At 36.9% G+C, this 15,454-nt stretch overlaps 2 protein-coding genes across 2 annotated transcripts in view; one reads left to right on the forward strand and one right to left on the reverse strand.

Moving 5' to 3' along the window:
- The first annotated feature begins 237 nt into the window (after nt 1-237).
- On the forward strand, nt 238-2,848 carry LOC134795605 (ankyrin repeat domain-containing protein 54). Its single transcript, XM_063767504.1, has one exon. It carries the CDS (start codon nt 395-397, stop codon nt 1,199-1,201), a length of 807 nt encoding a protein of 268 aa, XP_063623574.1. The 5' UTR covers nt 238-394; the 3' UTR covers nt 1,202-2,848.
- A 423-nt stretch (nt 2,849-3,271) lies between these two features.
- The window catches only part of LOC134795664 (sphingosine kinase 1-like), a 30,860-nt gene continuing 18,677 nt past the window's right edge, over nt 3,272-15,454 (reverse strand). The window contains exons 2-3 of the mRNA XM_063767580.1: nt 10,595-10,694; nt 3,272-5,959 (exon numbers count right to left, since the gene is read on the reverse strand). Coding sequence (XP_063623650.1) covers nt 5,096-5,959; nt 10,595-10,694 — 964 coding nt within the window. The 3' untranslated portion in view covers nt 3,272-5,095. The remainder of the gene's footprint in view (nt 5,960-10,594; nt 10,695-15,454) is intronic.

Consider the following 15,454-nt stretch of genomic DNA (forward strand, 5'->3'; position numbering starts at 1 on the left):
CCAAGCAACAGCCAAGTTTTCCATCAGCTTCATATTTTATCACAAACTATTAAATGCTTTATTTACATGCGTGTGGGTGTGTTTTTCTGTTATAGAATTTTTCATTTAATTATTTGTGCACTTTGATGTACATATTTATTTATTTTGAAATTATTTGAAAAGCTGTTTAAGAGTTACGCAAAGTTTGGAGACCCATTTTTCTGGAAATTACCCACACTTCACGTCAAAATGACAATCAATCGCATTTGACAGAAGAAATTCACAAAGCAAGCAAAGCAAACAAGTTCTGTGTTATTTCTCTATTTGTGTTTCTTTTGAATAAGTAATAAATGGTCACGTTTTAATACAGCATTGGAGAAATTAACATATTTGAGAAATATTACATTTGTCAATCATGGCTGATTCGGGTGTGGATACCAGCAATGAAAGTAGCGACAACCCAATTTTCGACCATTCGCAGTGTGTGCTCGAATTTAATCCTCGAGCAATACCCATTAATCTCGCGGGTCAGCCCATGCCCGTGGAGTTCTTAAGTGAACCCAATCCACACGATCACATCGGTAAAATCAAGTGTTCTACGAAAGGAAGACACTGCAGGCTAAAGTATCGTTACGGTGGGACAATCTGCTCGTCTAGAAATCAGAAACTCCGTTTCGCCGCCTCCACAAACAACACAGAGCTCGTAGAGAAGTTGTTGCTGTTAGGGGCTGACCCTAATTCGTCAGATGAGTTCAAAAGGAGCCCACTGCACCTGTCGTCGTGCCGCGGCTACGTGGACGTGGTAAGAACTTTGTTAAAACACGGCGCTAACCCGAATATCAAGGATACACTGGGCAACACGCCTCTCCATCTCGCAGTTTGTATGAATCATGTGAAAGTAGTGATAGAATTGCTGGATGCAGGCACTGATGTGAGCTCACATGATAATAATGGGCGCAACCCTATCCAGCTTGCCCAGAGCAAGCTTAAGCTGATCCAGATGCGTCCCAGTGTCGCAGGACACTTTGAGGAAACCAGGCAATTGATTGCTGACATCTGCTTGGTGGTAGAAATGATGTTAAAGTTCATGAGGATGCAGAAAGCTGATCCTGGCGAGCTGGAGTCTGTGCGGGAGAGACTTGAGCGCGTCAGCACTCGGGAACAAGTCGACTGCGAAGTCCAGAATCTACTTGACAGTCTAGACTCACTAAAGCTCAGATAAAATTACTCTACAGAATAAGAATGAAGACTGCTTACAAATTAATGGTAACAACTGCCTAACATGAGCTCACAATTTTACAGTAGAATGTGACTAATGAACAGAGTTTGGACAATTTATCGCAAAAATAAATATAGTATGGAATATGATACAATTTTTTTAACAATTCTGAACTGCAGTTTTTGAGTATAATCTGGAAATTTCATAATTAATAAATCTTGTCCTATTTTGAGATATAAATGATTTTTGATGGTTTTGCGATTGCGATGATTTGTCCGATCACTGCTAATGAATCTAATAATTGATGTTTGATAATTTATTGACAAGTGTATGAGGTCCAATTGCAACAAACTTACATAAACTGTATTGAATTTTTTTGATCTCACACTTATTTTATCTCATCTCACCATTGCTAAAAGTCTGAATGCTTGGAAATGCATTTGCATAAAGGGGCCCACTGATTAACAGTCCGCCGGACGGTATCAGCCTGTCAGTTAAAACAAAATTTTGAATGAAAATCAGTGGGCCCCTTAAGTTGGTTAATTTTGTTTTGATATCATGGGTCACACACAGAGATATCTTAACACTTTCAGTGCCAAGAGCCCCAATTCCAATACAAAATGAACCTATCAGGTTCTTGGCACTGAAAGTGTTAAAGACACATTCAAAGATATTTTAAGATCCAGCATGCTTGCTAAAATACTTGGTGTTAAGATATTTTAATAATGTAATAAGATAGTGATATTTACACTTTACCATCTATTACATGGTGAAATTTCACATCAGTTGTAACATTGTTGCTGTCATTGAGGTTTGTATCCAGCATTTTATTGCCAACTACATTTTACATTTAGCTATATATTATCTGAGGCAACATTCACTAAGAGTTTTAGTTCCATCAGCTTTGGGAGCATCCCAAAAACACAATGGCTTTTCATTGTAAAAACTTCACACAATGATCAATAGATAAGTTAAGCATAACTTACTTGGTAGAGAAATTATTTACTTACTGTTAGGCCTTACTTACTTACTTTTGTAAGTCTTACTACTGTAGGTTCGAACTCCAACTTGTTAGAATGAGAGATGAATGATGTCCTAAAATTTACCGTAATAGTTATTCTTTGGCATATTTTTCTTTAAAACATGCAAAATTCGATACTTTGTCTAGCTACTACTCTAGCAATAGGTGGAAATCTAATAACATGGTGCATGGACATCGGACAGTCAATCACTGAGGGCCTGATAGAATGAACATTGAAAATCTAAATTTCGTTATCTGCCTCTCTCTTGCATATTTAAACATATAGAGACATATAATAATATTTATATTTTCGATGTGGGCGGTAAACCTTCTGGTCCCTACTTTAGTAAAACTTACAAGTGTAAGTCTGACCTTAGGATAACAATTATATGTATATCTTTAAGTAATGAAGTTTTAAGAAATGCTACAAATTGAGGGGAAGATGACTATTTATAAGTATGATTACTTACTTTTTATTTGTACACTAGAGTATATTCAATTTTCGGATGAATTTAAATAACATTGAAGTGGGTGTCATTTTATATTTTAGTTATTTTAATCATAAATAAAATTTGTTAATAGATAAATACATTGTAATAATAAAGTTTTTGATTTTATTGAATTGAAAATGTTATTTCAATTAAACCTGATATTTGAAGATATTATCAATCTGTGTATCAAACACACAATCAACTTCTATACATGGGCACGGTAGCCAAAACATTCCCTTTGCCAGGGAGGTTTTGGGATTATACTGAGCAATTTTCACTATGGGACCAACCCCGAAATCGCAAAAAAGAAATTTTTTTTCACGATTTCGGAGTTGGTCCCATCCCATAGTAAAAGTTGCTCAGTATAATCCCAAATCTCCCTGGCAACGGGAATGCACTTATTTTTTTGCCGCCCTTTTATAGGTATATGTTACTGCAGATGTTATTTCTGGTGTACAGTCAGCATCAATTAGACAGTGACAGCCAAAGTTGCTAAATAATAGCATTTAGCGGATGAAACTACGCGTCAAATCAAAAGTAGGTACAAGAAAAATCAGAAACTTAGTTTTGAATAATAATTTATTGACAACAGTTTCATAAACTTGGAATTTAAATAACATTTATTCACAAAATCCGATGGTGTTTAAAATTCTTGATTAATAACAATTTGATGATAATTCTTTACTAGAGGAATTACAATTCAAAGTCAACATGACTTTGGTGTTGCTGCAATCCCAAACTATTTGGATGACAATCATAGTTCTGGATGAACAAAACCCATATACCTATTTAGTATTATAATTTCTTTAACATACCGTTGGAATTGAATTGTTTTATATTTCTTATAAAAATCTAATGATATTAAGCCTTAACTATTATTTCATTAAAACTTGGCTTTTGATAATTTTTAAAAATACATTATGTTGAGCTTAAAGTCTGTTTCCTTTCCAGATACTAGTCCTTATTGATAATGGCATAAGGATAACATTCAGTTGTTGGGAAGGAGATCAGTAAACGGAGATCCCAGAATTAAGCATTATGCATTTTCACTTTAGTAGCATGGTTTTGTATTTGTACTAGATTCTTAAAACCCATTTACTTCATACTCTACTTATAATATACATACTTATATTAAACATTGCTTAAAATCATTAGGAATAGAATGTAGACTGGAAAAAACATAACAAGAAAACTTTGTAAATTAGCAGTGCTTATAAGTTTCTACGGAAATGTATCAAGAAATGCTTTTGTTTTGTTGCTTTTATAAAACTTACGAACAGTTATTGGTACATTGTAAAGAAAGGAATCTAAGTTCATCAATTACTGTTTCTTAAAGTTAATTCAGCAAAGAACGTTACAGACATACTTTGATTACTTTTAATTTAAAAAGTATTTAAAATAAACTTTGATTTGTGGCAATAAGAAAAGCTGATTAAACTACAAAAATAACAAAAACAAAGCATAGGCATATTAATAGGTCTAATATTTAATGTAATACATTTGCGCTTACACTTAGGTTACAAAAATTAATACTAAACCCTCCAATAATTTGTAATATGAATAATTAATAAATAAATTAGGCGTCTAACTGGGGTGGGTCTCCCCGCTGCTGTCACCACAACTTGTAATCGATCACATCGATTGAAATAAATCATTATGGCAAAAATAATTATTATCACAGAAAGTTTTAAACATTACAGTAGTTTAAATTACACTTAACAAACCTATTACAAACATAAATTAAGTATTCCCAAACAGCCCAACCCAAACCATTGCACTAATTATTTTAATTAAGTCTTAAACAACATAAAAAAACTACAAAAAGGCAAGTAAACATTACATGTAATTGTATAAAACACATTATTTTTACAATACGAATAAATTGGTCCTTGTTGAAATCAAACTTGGAATGGAATGAGAGATAATAACGATGGACGTATTACCATTATTGCAATTAACTTCATTAGTTCATTGATTGCTCATTATTTAACAATAAAAATTCTTGAGCAAACTTGTATATCAATTCCATAGAAAGTTGCACAAGTAAAACATTTAGAGTGCGCGTTTTTGGCACTTACTTTCGAAGTTTCGAAAATATTGACTAGTTGCCATTTTTAACAACCAATACATTCAAGAAATTATCACATACAGCCGTGGAACCAATTTTAAAACAGTAATGCGTACTTTAAAACTAAATCACTAAAGCTCATGGAATGTCCATATTGAAATAAAGGCTTTGGTGTGGAATTTAGACATTTTCTTAACACAACCATCAACGAATACTTGCCGCGAGAGCCTCAGCGTCGACACCGCGGCTCGGTTAAGTAGTTTAGGTAACTAAAATCAGTCATTTTCAATCCGCTTAGGTAGCTAATACTTGTGGTGTTATTTGAGGTCGGGGACGAGAACGTTGACTATGTTGGGGAACACCTCGGCCTGGATGGGGCCGTACTCGACCAGCTCGCCGTCCACCGTGAGCGTGCCGCCCGAACCCGAACCTTCTGGCACAATTCGGAACGCACTTACAGGGATCAGCTTTATGTACTCGTTGTTGCTCTCCGCGTGATTCCCATTGTTGATGCCCAGTAGGAACGACAGCAGCTGAGATCGAGATATACCGGCTTTGATGATGAGCATCCACATCACTCCGTCTGAGAGCTGCGAACGCGGCGCGAAGAGCAGATCTTCACCGATATACGCTTGGTAGGAAACGTGTACCATGACGAATTCTCCCTGTTCGTGCGTCCAGTGTGCGGGGAGCTGGGACATGAGCGCCGGTAGATGGGGCGCGGGGCCGTGCATGCACGCGTGGACGGGTGACCGCATTTCGGAGCCGGCACTAGTCACGCTGTGATACTCTGAGCCTCGCGTGCTGTAGAACGCGCTGCGGCGGGAGTTTACGGAGTACCAGGAGTCTACGCGTTGGTGTCGGCCCGGTCCGCCCGCGGAATTCGTCCAAACATTAGAGTCCTGCTCGTCGCAATCGATGAAGGCTTCTGCGTCAGGCGAATCTAGCGCTCCGTCCTGACTGATACTGTGGCTGAGGACTAGGGGCTGTTTAGGCTTGGGAAGGTTACTAATGTCTTTGATAAGCGCATAGCTGACTGTGCCTTTGTACCGCCGAAGCCCTACGATCCTGGCGAGCGCCCAGAGCGCGAACCTCTGCCCGCCGATGGCCCGTAACCGCTCGCTCTCGATGTCGATGTCCGATAGAAAGCCCCACCCGACCGATAGGAAGGAGAACATAATCTGGAAATGAAAACATATAATTAGAAACGTATAAGGAAAATCCGCGACGTGGGTATTTACGAGTTTGCTTAGTGATGCAATAGGTTAAATTAAAGCATATCGATAATGTTGGTCGGATGATGAAATACCCCTGTTTATTGGTTTTTTTAACTATTAGGGTTCCGTACCCAAAGGGTAAAACGGGACCCTATTTCTAAGACTTCGCTGTCCGTCCGTCCGTCCGTCCGTCCGTCCGTCCGTCCGTCCGTCCGTCCGTCCGTCTGTCACCAGGCTGTATCTCACGAACCGTGATAGCTAGACAGTTGAAATTTTCACAGATGATGTATTTCTGTTGCCGCTATAACAACAAATACTAAAAACAGAATAAAATAAAGATTTAAATGGGGCTCCCATACAACAAACGTGATTTTTGACCAAAGTTAAGCAACGTCGGGAGTGGTCAGTACTTGGATGGGCGACCGTTTTTTTTTTGCTTTTTTTTTCGTTTTTTTTTTGCATTATGGTACGGAACCCTTCGTGCGCGAGTCCGACTCGCACTTGCCCGGTTTTTTTTTATACGAGTTACATGGGTACTTATAGTATTAAGGCTTTCCCCGAACTGACTCAGTTTGACGCAATATCAGCGTCACCGAACAAAAAGCTCGGTATAAAAGATTTCTAATAAATTACAGGTAACATATTAAGTATATCTGTACAAAGCAAACAATGAAAGTGATCTCCTTATAATTGTGACTCCATAAAATTGGTTGGCAAACGAAACAAGACGCCACACGGACGCCACTGGATAGGTACACGTCACATGAAGATTTGGTGTCGACAACATTATTTATTTAGAAGTAAAGCCGACTGGTCTCCCAACACAAATCGAACCCCGGGCCCTTTTAGGAAGCAACCGGCAAAGCGCTAAAATGACAAGGAATATACATAATGTGCAGTACCTAGTGTACCTAACTACTCGTATCCGTAAACATTGCGGTAGGTAGGTTCTCGTTTGTAGCGGACGCACTCAATTGAATAGTGTAACCATATCTGACAATGATCCTATGATCTTATTCCTTAACAACCTGCTTTACGACTGTCATTTCACATTTATAAATCATAATTAGCCCGTGTAAACGATGAACGATAAGATTACACGGTTAAGATGAACGCATTTAGTTTGGTGTTTAACTTATAGCAATTGACATTGTAAACATTATCCGCGGAGAAATAAACTAACAAAGTTTTACCAGATTAAATGGCAGTGTCATATTGGAATGAAAAATAGGTAGGTATCCCGTTTCATAATTGATAAATCGAAATATTTTTGTTAATATTTTTAGATGAAAGTCATGAATTTATGTGAAACCATGAATTGATTGAATCATGGGGTGCTTCAATCGTAATAGGTAAATACAGATGCATGTGCAAGTTGCGGGAAGATTAAAAAAGTCGATGAGTTCTCAAGAAATTCAGGAAACTTTCATTTTGGAAATGGAATATATAATTTCCATACAAAAATATGAGAAGTACATCGAAATTATAGTATGTAGAAATTTCGCAATTTGTTAAAGTTTCCGACAGCATATCAGGTATCGTAAACATGTAAACATAATATTAATTATCTTTGGTTTTAGGAACGCGTTTCATGTTGGTACTTTTTGGGTGAGACTGTCATTTATCTACAATGACAGGATTAAGTACGGTCTTACAAGGAGTTTATGAGGATCTTACCCGTAATAACACTCCAATTGGATGCACGTGAGGTAATTTGAATTGACTAGTGCCGTAGCGTTATGTAATAGCAAGAGTATCTTAGGATCAGACTTTTAGTAAGGATGGTTAGAGGTTACATATAGTTCCTCATTCTTGTCTTCCTCATCTCAACTCTCAGCGTTTTCCCCGTTGCAATCTAAGACTTAGTTTAGTTTTACTTAACGAAGAAATTGTAATGTAGTTTGTTTCTTTCCCACGTCCTGCAGTCCAAACGGTCAAATTCTTAGGTTTATAATTAAATGTCGTCTTATTTGTCTGAACCCGTAAGTAAGTAAGTACGTTTTATATTTTCAGATTTCTTATTTCTTACAAGCCTCCATTTAAGTAAAAAAACCTGCAAGTATGCCTATAACATTAACAACATTAGTTTACCTTGTACCTTGTACTTCATATAATTGTCAATATATTTGAACTAGTTTTACTCGGTAAGAAACAATTAACCGCATATCTTAATTGTAGCTCGCACAACATTAATTAGCCCTCCAGGTGACACGGTTATTATAACCAGACAGCTCTTAGCAAACGATTGCGCGATTTACCATATCTTTTACAGTTCTACACTATCGAGACAAAGTAAACAGAGTGTTTTGCTTTTTCGCTCAATATGTGAAGATCCTGTTGCGATTTTTTTACTTAACGTATGAACATGGTTTTTGAATCTACTCTTTAAAATAAGGTTTATCGGTAAAGGTAAGCAACGTGAGGAAACCTACATACATCTGCAAAGAAATTCAAAAGTTTATGTGAAGTGATGGGGATTATAGCTCAAGCCCTCTCGCGCATGAAAAGAGGCCTTTCCCCAGCAGTGGGACGTATATTTAGGCTGAATTGTTTGTAATTTCCATATCTCGGGACCATGGGGTCCCAGACCTTTGGGAGGTGGGGCCGAAGCGAACAACGCAAAGGACCTTTAAGACAATTTAATCTAAAAACAAGGGATACAAGAATTTATACTATTATTTTATTAAGTATAAGGTTTAAGAATTTTCAATTAACAGTCTAGTTCTAGTCATTTTCTGGTTTGTTTTTGTGTTGCATTGCTATAACAAACCACAAAGTGATTGCAGGGTAAGGACAACTTTCACAAGACTGCAAATTTAATTAATTTAGTAGTTCGTAGATGTTTGACGGATATTTCGATGAGTAAGAGGACAACTTCTTACGTCGGTATGTCCAATGCGCGGTCGTTTTGCCAATTGGGTTCAATATACTCAATCAAGTAATTATTTGAAAGCTTAATTTACAGACGAATGCATTTTTTTTACGAAATTGCATAATGCGTTCTTCAAATATAAGAAAGCTAAAAAGTTACCCTCCAAGAAGTAGAGAAAACTAAACAATTGCAAAGAAAGATAAAGCCAATAAACTGAGTTTCACAGTTCTATAGATGGCGATATAAGATCAGGCTCATTATAGTCATTACTGAAAATTATTGCGAAATAACTAAAGGTCGGCGTTCTTTATTATTTTATTGTCTTTGATTAAATCAAACTTGAGTTTCTATACAAACGCTTGCGGTTTCTCGCTAAGATAAAAGTTGGTGTCTGCTATCGTCTTTCATTGTTGTACGAATTATAGCAATGTCAGTAAATAAAACTATTTCATCCCGTGGAACGCCATGCGCGCTATGGTGGCGCTTAACTTTTTAAGAAAGTTTGGATATATCTGTAATTACAATTTCAATCTATTTTCAAAGACTTTCTAAGGTGGCTGTTCAACGGTGGCGATCAACGAAAAACGCGTTTTACTTTTGCGGGCGATTGTTTTCTCTTAGAAAAAGCACCAGCAGGGTTAACTCGTCAAAATCTGTCAACGATCAACGATTAATAGACACCTATATTAAATCTCTTTTAGATCATACCAGATCTACATCTATGTATCTTAAACGTACGATTTTTACAGAAGAAAATAGTCCATAATTATGACGCTTTCTCGCCTAGCAGGCCTAAAGCATCAACGAAAATGCGTTTCCATAGGTGTACTTTCGTTTGGGCCAAATACCTTATGCCAAATTTCACTTCCCAACAAACTTATCGCAATAGTTTCATTTCCCAAAGGAACCTTTAGCAAAGTTACACTTCGCATATAATTTATTTGGTCAAATTATCACATGGCATGATTTTACTTTGTCAAATGTTGTTAGGACAAAAAACTATTTAACAAACGATTTTTATTGGCTAATATTATATTCCAAAAAAGCCGTTAAGTGGGTTAGGTTAGGTTAAAACTGCGAGCCTTACAGAAACGAAATGCTACTAGAAAAGTGGGTTTGTTTAGGTTCGAACTGCGATCCTCACAGAACCGAACTGCTATCAGAGAAGTGGGTTAGGTTAGGCTAGAACTAAGACCCTTACAGAAACGAAATGCTACTAGAAAAGTGGGTGGTTTTACCTCCTTTTCTACATAGTGCACCATCTACAATAATCTTTCACCGGCCCCCATAGAAATCGTTTTTTTTTTCTTAAAAATTATAATGTTTATGGTTCAACTAATCACATCCGTATGCGTAAAACATAACCAAAATGATAAAAATACCAAGGTCGGGATTAAGTATTTCAAATAAAACAAAAATAAAAATATCTATTGGTATGTAAATTGTATGCCATGCAATGTTATGCTTATTTGACTAAATAATACTTGGTAAAATGAAACTTGTCCAAGTAATTATTTGCTAAACAATAACTTGCCAAAAAAGACTATTGCTAACTGAAAAATTGCGATAAGTTACGTTGTTTTGCCAAACATTTTTTTGGGAAATGATAATTTGAGAAACATAGTTTGGGATGTGATACTTTGGGAAACGTTTTTGGCCCATTCGTTAGTAAACCGTTTCCATAATACATGCGGTTTATCGCTAAGAGAAAAGTTGTAGGTACTCACTTGTGTCTTAGTTTCTACTCGTACGACGTCCATAGGCGCCGATTTCCCCCGAGACAGGGCCATGGCCATCCCGGTCAGGTTCTGAGGGATGTACGGTTCACTGAAACCATGTAATAAATGTGTTAAATCAAATGTATGAACGGTAAAATTCTAGAGTAGGTACAGTCAGAGGTAATGAGAAAAGGTTAATAGTTATGGTCATTTTCATAAAAAATTACAAGGTTTCATTGCTCTGTAGTGCCGCCTTTTGAATACAAAACACCACTTAATCTCATACAAAAAAATCTAAATCGCCACATTTTTGGAGGCAGAAAATAAAGCCCAATTTATGAGGCGAGAACTGCGTGTGATTTTCTGTGTAGGTAAAACAACGCTAGTATTTGATTGTTCGGCAGAATTAATTGTATCTGAGAGGTCCATTACAAAAGATCGCACAGAAGTAGGTATAGTTGTACCGTCCTCATACTTACTTTTGGCTGTTTGCGGTAACTTATATACCTAGATACCTACATAGTACGGTAAGGTACGGTAGGTTCTGCAAATCTGCAATACGCAATACATACAGGCAAATTGATGTAGCGATACATTGCAATCACATATTGCTGCATTCATGCAAAACTCGCGACAGTTTCGTGTGAAATCATACGAGTATCATATCTAGGGTTGCCAGATGGTCGGGATTTGGCGGGATTCTCCCGATTTTTAGCAGGTGTTCCCGATTCCCGACAAAGTGTAAACTGTCCCGAAAAACAGCTTCACGTTATAAAACAATAATTTCAAGTTCCGAACTGTCGTCGAGCGAGCGAGCTGACGTAGTGCCAATAATGTAAAATATCGTTGTTTTTAATACAATTACTTTAATTTGAATGTATTTTTTTTAGAGATGCCCCGAATAGTGAATTTGGCCGAATACCGAATATTCGGCCCCTCTCTCGGCCGAATACCGAATATTCGGCATGACATGCGAACATTTTGAGTCACAATTATTATGCAAACTGTTCGCCATCAAAGCACTACGTTTGCTAAGATATTTATTTTTATGTTGAACAGAATTAATGAATGTATATTAGTCAATCAAATCAGACCCATGATAAAAATAAAATATTTTGTAATCAATAAATGCTCAAAAACGTGCCTTCGTATTTAACTACTTTCCAAGAATACATTTTAAATATTAAATATACTTACCTAGTTTTTGGTTATTTTTTTGTAATTTTTCTTTTTTGGTACATGCAACAGATATTCGGTATTCCGCCGAATAGTAGGCAACATTCGTCCGAATACCGAATATTGGGCAAAGTGTCCGAATAGGCCGAATACCGAATAGTTGCCGAATCATGGCATCGTGGCAATCGTGGCATCTCTAATTTTTTTTTTTCCCGACTTAAGTCCCAAAATCCCGAAAAAATCATATTGTTTCCCGATAATAGCGCCTTTCGATCTGGCAACCCTAATCATATCACACGAAATTGTACGCGACACAACAAAAACATAACAACCGGGTAGAAGTGTAGAGATGATGATGAGGATGACTCAAGTTTCTTTCACAATTATGACGGTCAGAAGTACAAATACCTACTCTAATTGCCTCTCAAATATTATGTTTTTCGTACATAACATACCGTATGTTTATTTCATACGACCATAGTTCTTTCAAACCAGAGTTCGTAGGTCCAAACCCCGGCTCGTACTAATAAGTTTGTGAAAACTTAGGTATGATTATGTCATTTGATATTTACAAGTTGTTTTTCGGTGTAGGAAGTAGGAAGGAAACATCGCGAAGAAACCTGCATACATCTGCAAATAAATTCAAAAGTCTGTGTGAAGCCGAGAGGGTAATATATCTTATAACGAGAGGCCTATGGTTTGTTTGATTAATAATAATAACCCTTTTCCAGACATAGCATGTAGGTACTATATTGACCAACTTTACCACTTCTATATAAGGTTAAAATATACACAAAGATTCTTCTCTAGCGGCTATTTTGACGTGTCATGCTTATTTTTGTTATATGAAGGAGGAGAACGATTAAAGTTAAACAGCTGGATGTGGTCATTACACACAGTTCAACGTCTAATTATAAACAAAGATGCACTTACAGTAGTTATAGTATAAAGCGCACGATCGTAATAGGATAATTCGCCAGAATGAGATACAATCAGCCAGGTGAATCACTCGGCCTGTGTGGAACCATGATATATTGAAATGTCAAGATATTTGTACGGTTTTATTGATATCACTTTTACATATGTGGAGGAGTGTGACATTTATAGAGTCTGTGCGGAAAGAGAAGAGTCGTGATATGTAGGGGAGCACATACATTCTACGACTCTTCTCTTTCCGCACAGACTCTAGTTTAATTTTTTACGGTTTTCAGTCAAACAATAAATACCTATTTAGTATTTGTTTACGTTTGCGCCCATGCGCCTGTCTGGCCTGCCAGGGGGCTATTCATAAATTACGTCATTTCAAATTAGGGGGGGGGGGTCTGGACATCGGATGACGGTAGCATGAAGTAGGAGGAAATGGGGTCATTTGATGCATGATTTTTGGATGATTATAGGGGGGGGGGGGTCCAAAATCGTCAAAAATCGATGACGTAATTTATGGACAGCCCCCAGGCAAACCCGGGTCTAGCTTATTGACGCAAAATTCGGATTATAAAAGATTTTTCTTTGTTTCGACGGAACATTATTACTTTATGCACAGTAATCGCATCTGTCTCGTTGCCTTATAGATATTTTGCCTTGACAACTGTTTCTATATGCTTATATTTGAGTAGGGGACAGGAATACTGCAAAGGTCAAGACACCAGAGATCATTTAGCAAAGGTGATAGATACTAATGGCGTTTGCCTTTACCTCGTAATGCACTAACTGGTCAATCAAGTTTTATAACAAGGTGAGTTTCCTTTACGTCGTTATCGCTAATTGCTTTGGAAATCTTTTAGCGCCCCAGTTAATGAGCTGGTGTGATAGCTTTGAATATCTAAGTAATCAGATTGATAACAATGGAAGAGCGAAGTGCATTCAATTCAGACATTAATTTTCCCTTTAAACAGTAACCAAGTGTCAGGTATAGGGAATGCAATAACCGGCCGAACTTCATAACCGGTTTCGGTTACGGTTATGCCCGAAAAATAACCGAATATCGGTTATAGTCGGTTACGGTTATTTTAGATAAAAAATGATAAATTTACAATGAAGTAATTAAATAATTACGAAAATAAAGATACAGTCGCCATCAGATATATCAGAACGGCCAAGGCGCTCACAAATATCTGAACACGCCTCTATTGTCAAGGCGTTAGGGCGCGTGTTCAGATATTATGAACACCTTGGCCGCTCCGATATATCTGATGGCGACTGTACAGTTAGGTAATGTGAGTATAGGTCTGGTATTCGCATAGGCATTCGAAGATAAGTTCAGCCTTAAGCCAGTTATATTAGGGACAACGTCTATAAGTTTTATTTTAGGGTTGAAATCGAAATAAACGATCGGGAAGACTAAATTGTATGTAATTGAAACAAGTTGCTAGACAAAATTCATATTTTTAAATAGTATTTTATACAATCGTGATATAATAGAGAGCTTTTCAGTCGAGTACCGTGTTTAGACAACGAAGCTTGCTGAGTTGTCTAAGTAAGGTACGAGATTGAAAAGCTTGATTATATCACTATTGTATACAATACTTTTTCTACGCGTCAACAAAAATAATACTTTAAACTAGTAGAATCATTTAGGTAAACAAACCAAAAGTATACAGCTAAGATACGCGAGCAGCCGCGATACCTTCATGTCCTTCATATTCGTACGCGACCCGGCCGCCGCGCCCCGCGCCCCACGGCGGGTTGGTCAACGACACCTTCTCGTAACTCATGAGGCCCTGGTACTTGCTCCGCGCTAAATTCAATTTTTAGACAGTTTTTTCTTGATTTTGGCCACCGTAGCCTATGGAGACTAACAAGCAACGCTAAGTGGTTTTCGTAGTCAATGGATGTTGTTATATTAAGGGTGTCACATGCGCGTTTCTGACTTATGAACCAATTGTTTCTACTATACAACCAAAAAGAAATAATTAATTTGAGCTATGGTTTTGTTTCGTCCTCTTGATCGCGGCGAGCTGTGATTGGTCAATTTCATTATAGTTGACTAAACTGTATCGATATGAATATTATAGTTGAGTTGGGAGCCCACACATTAAAAATACCCAATTGCAGTTTGGTATAAGAAATCTTAATTCAAGAATTATAGTCGACGAGTAGAAAAACAATTTGTTTTACCCCCAGCCGCAGCTATAGTTTTCTTTAGACACTCATCTAGAAAGGAGAGATACTATATCCATTCTGGTCTATATCATAAAACCGACTTAGCATCATACAATTTAGCATCACTATCATCAGTTACCAATGTTATACAGGGTGGAAAAATAAGTCGGGCCCTGGAGGGAAACTACCTTAAATCCTTAAGTTAGCTCATTTTACTTAAAGGAGACATTCCTTTATTTTTAAAAAGAAATAAAACTGCATTCAAAGATTTTTCTTTTTTTCTTCAATTTTGCTTGCCTAAAAATATTCTTGAGTAGGTACTAAATATTCGATTTTATGGATATTTTGTACGACAGACGAGTGTAAGACCTAATGTTTCTTGGAGAAATATTATCATTAACATTAACTGTATCGACTACTTAGTAGAAAAAAATAGCGAGTGTTTATTTTTTGGAAGTTTTACTCGGTTCGATTCCCGGTCGAGACAAGCGAATTCAAAAAATCTTTGAATGCAGTTTTGTTTCTTTTTAAAAATAAAGGAATGTCTCCTTTAAGTAAAATGAGCCAACTTAAGGATTTAAGGTAGTTTCC

Source organism: Cydia splendana, chromosome 12 (assembly GCF_910591565.1).
Source record: "Cydia splendana chromosome 12, ilCydSple1.2, whole genome shotgun sequence".
NCBI lineage: Eukaryota > Metazoa > Arthropoda > Insecta > Lepidoptera > Tortricidae > Cydia > Cydia splendana.

Bases quoted from the DNA above. Each gene is read 5' to 3' on its own strand.
- LOC134795605 (XM_063767504.1), top strand. From the start codon at position 395: ATGGCTGATTCGGGTGTGGATACCAGCAATGAAAGTAGCGACAACCCA.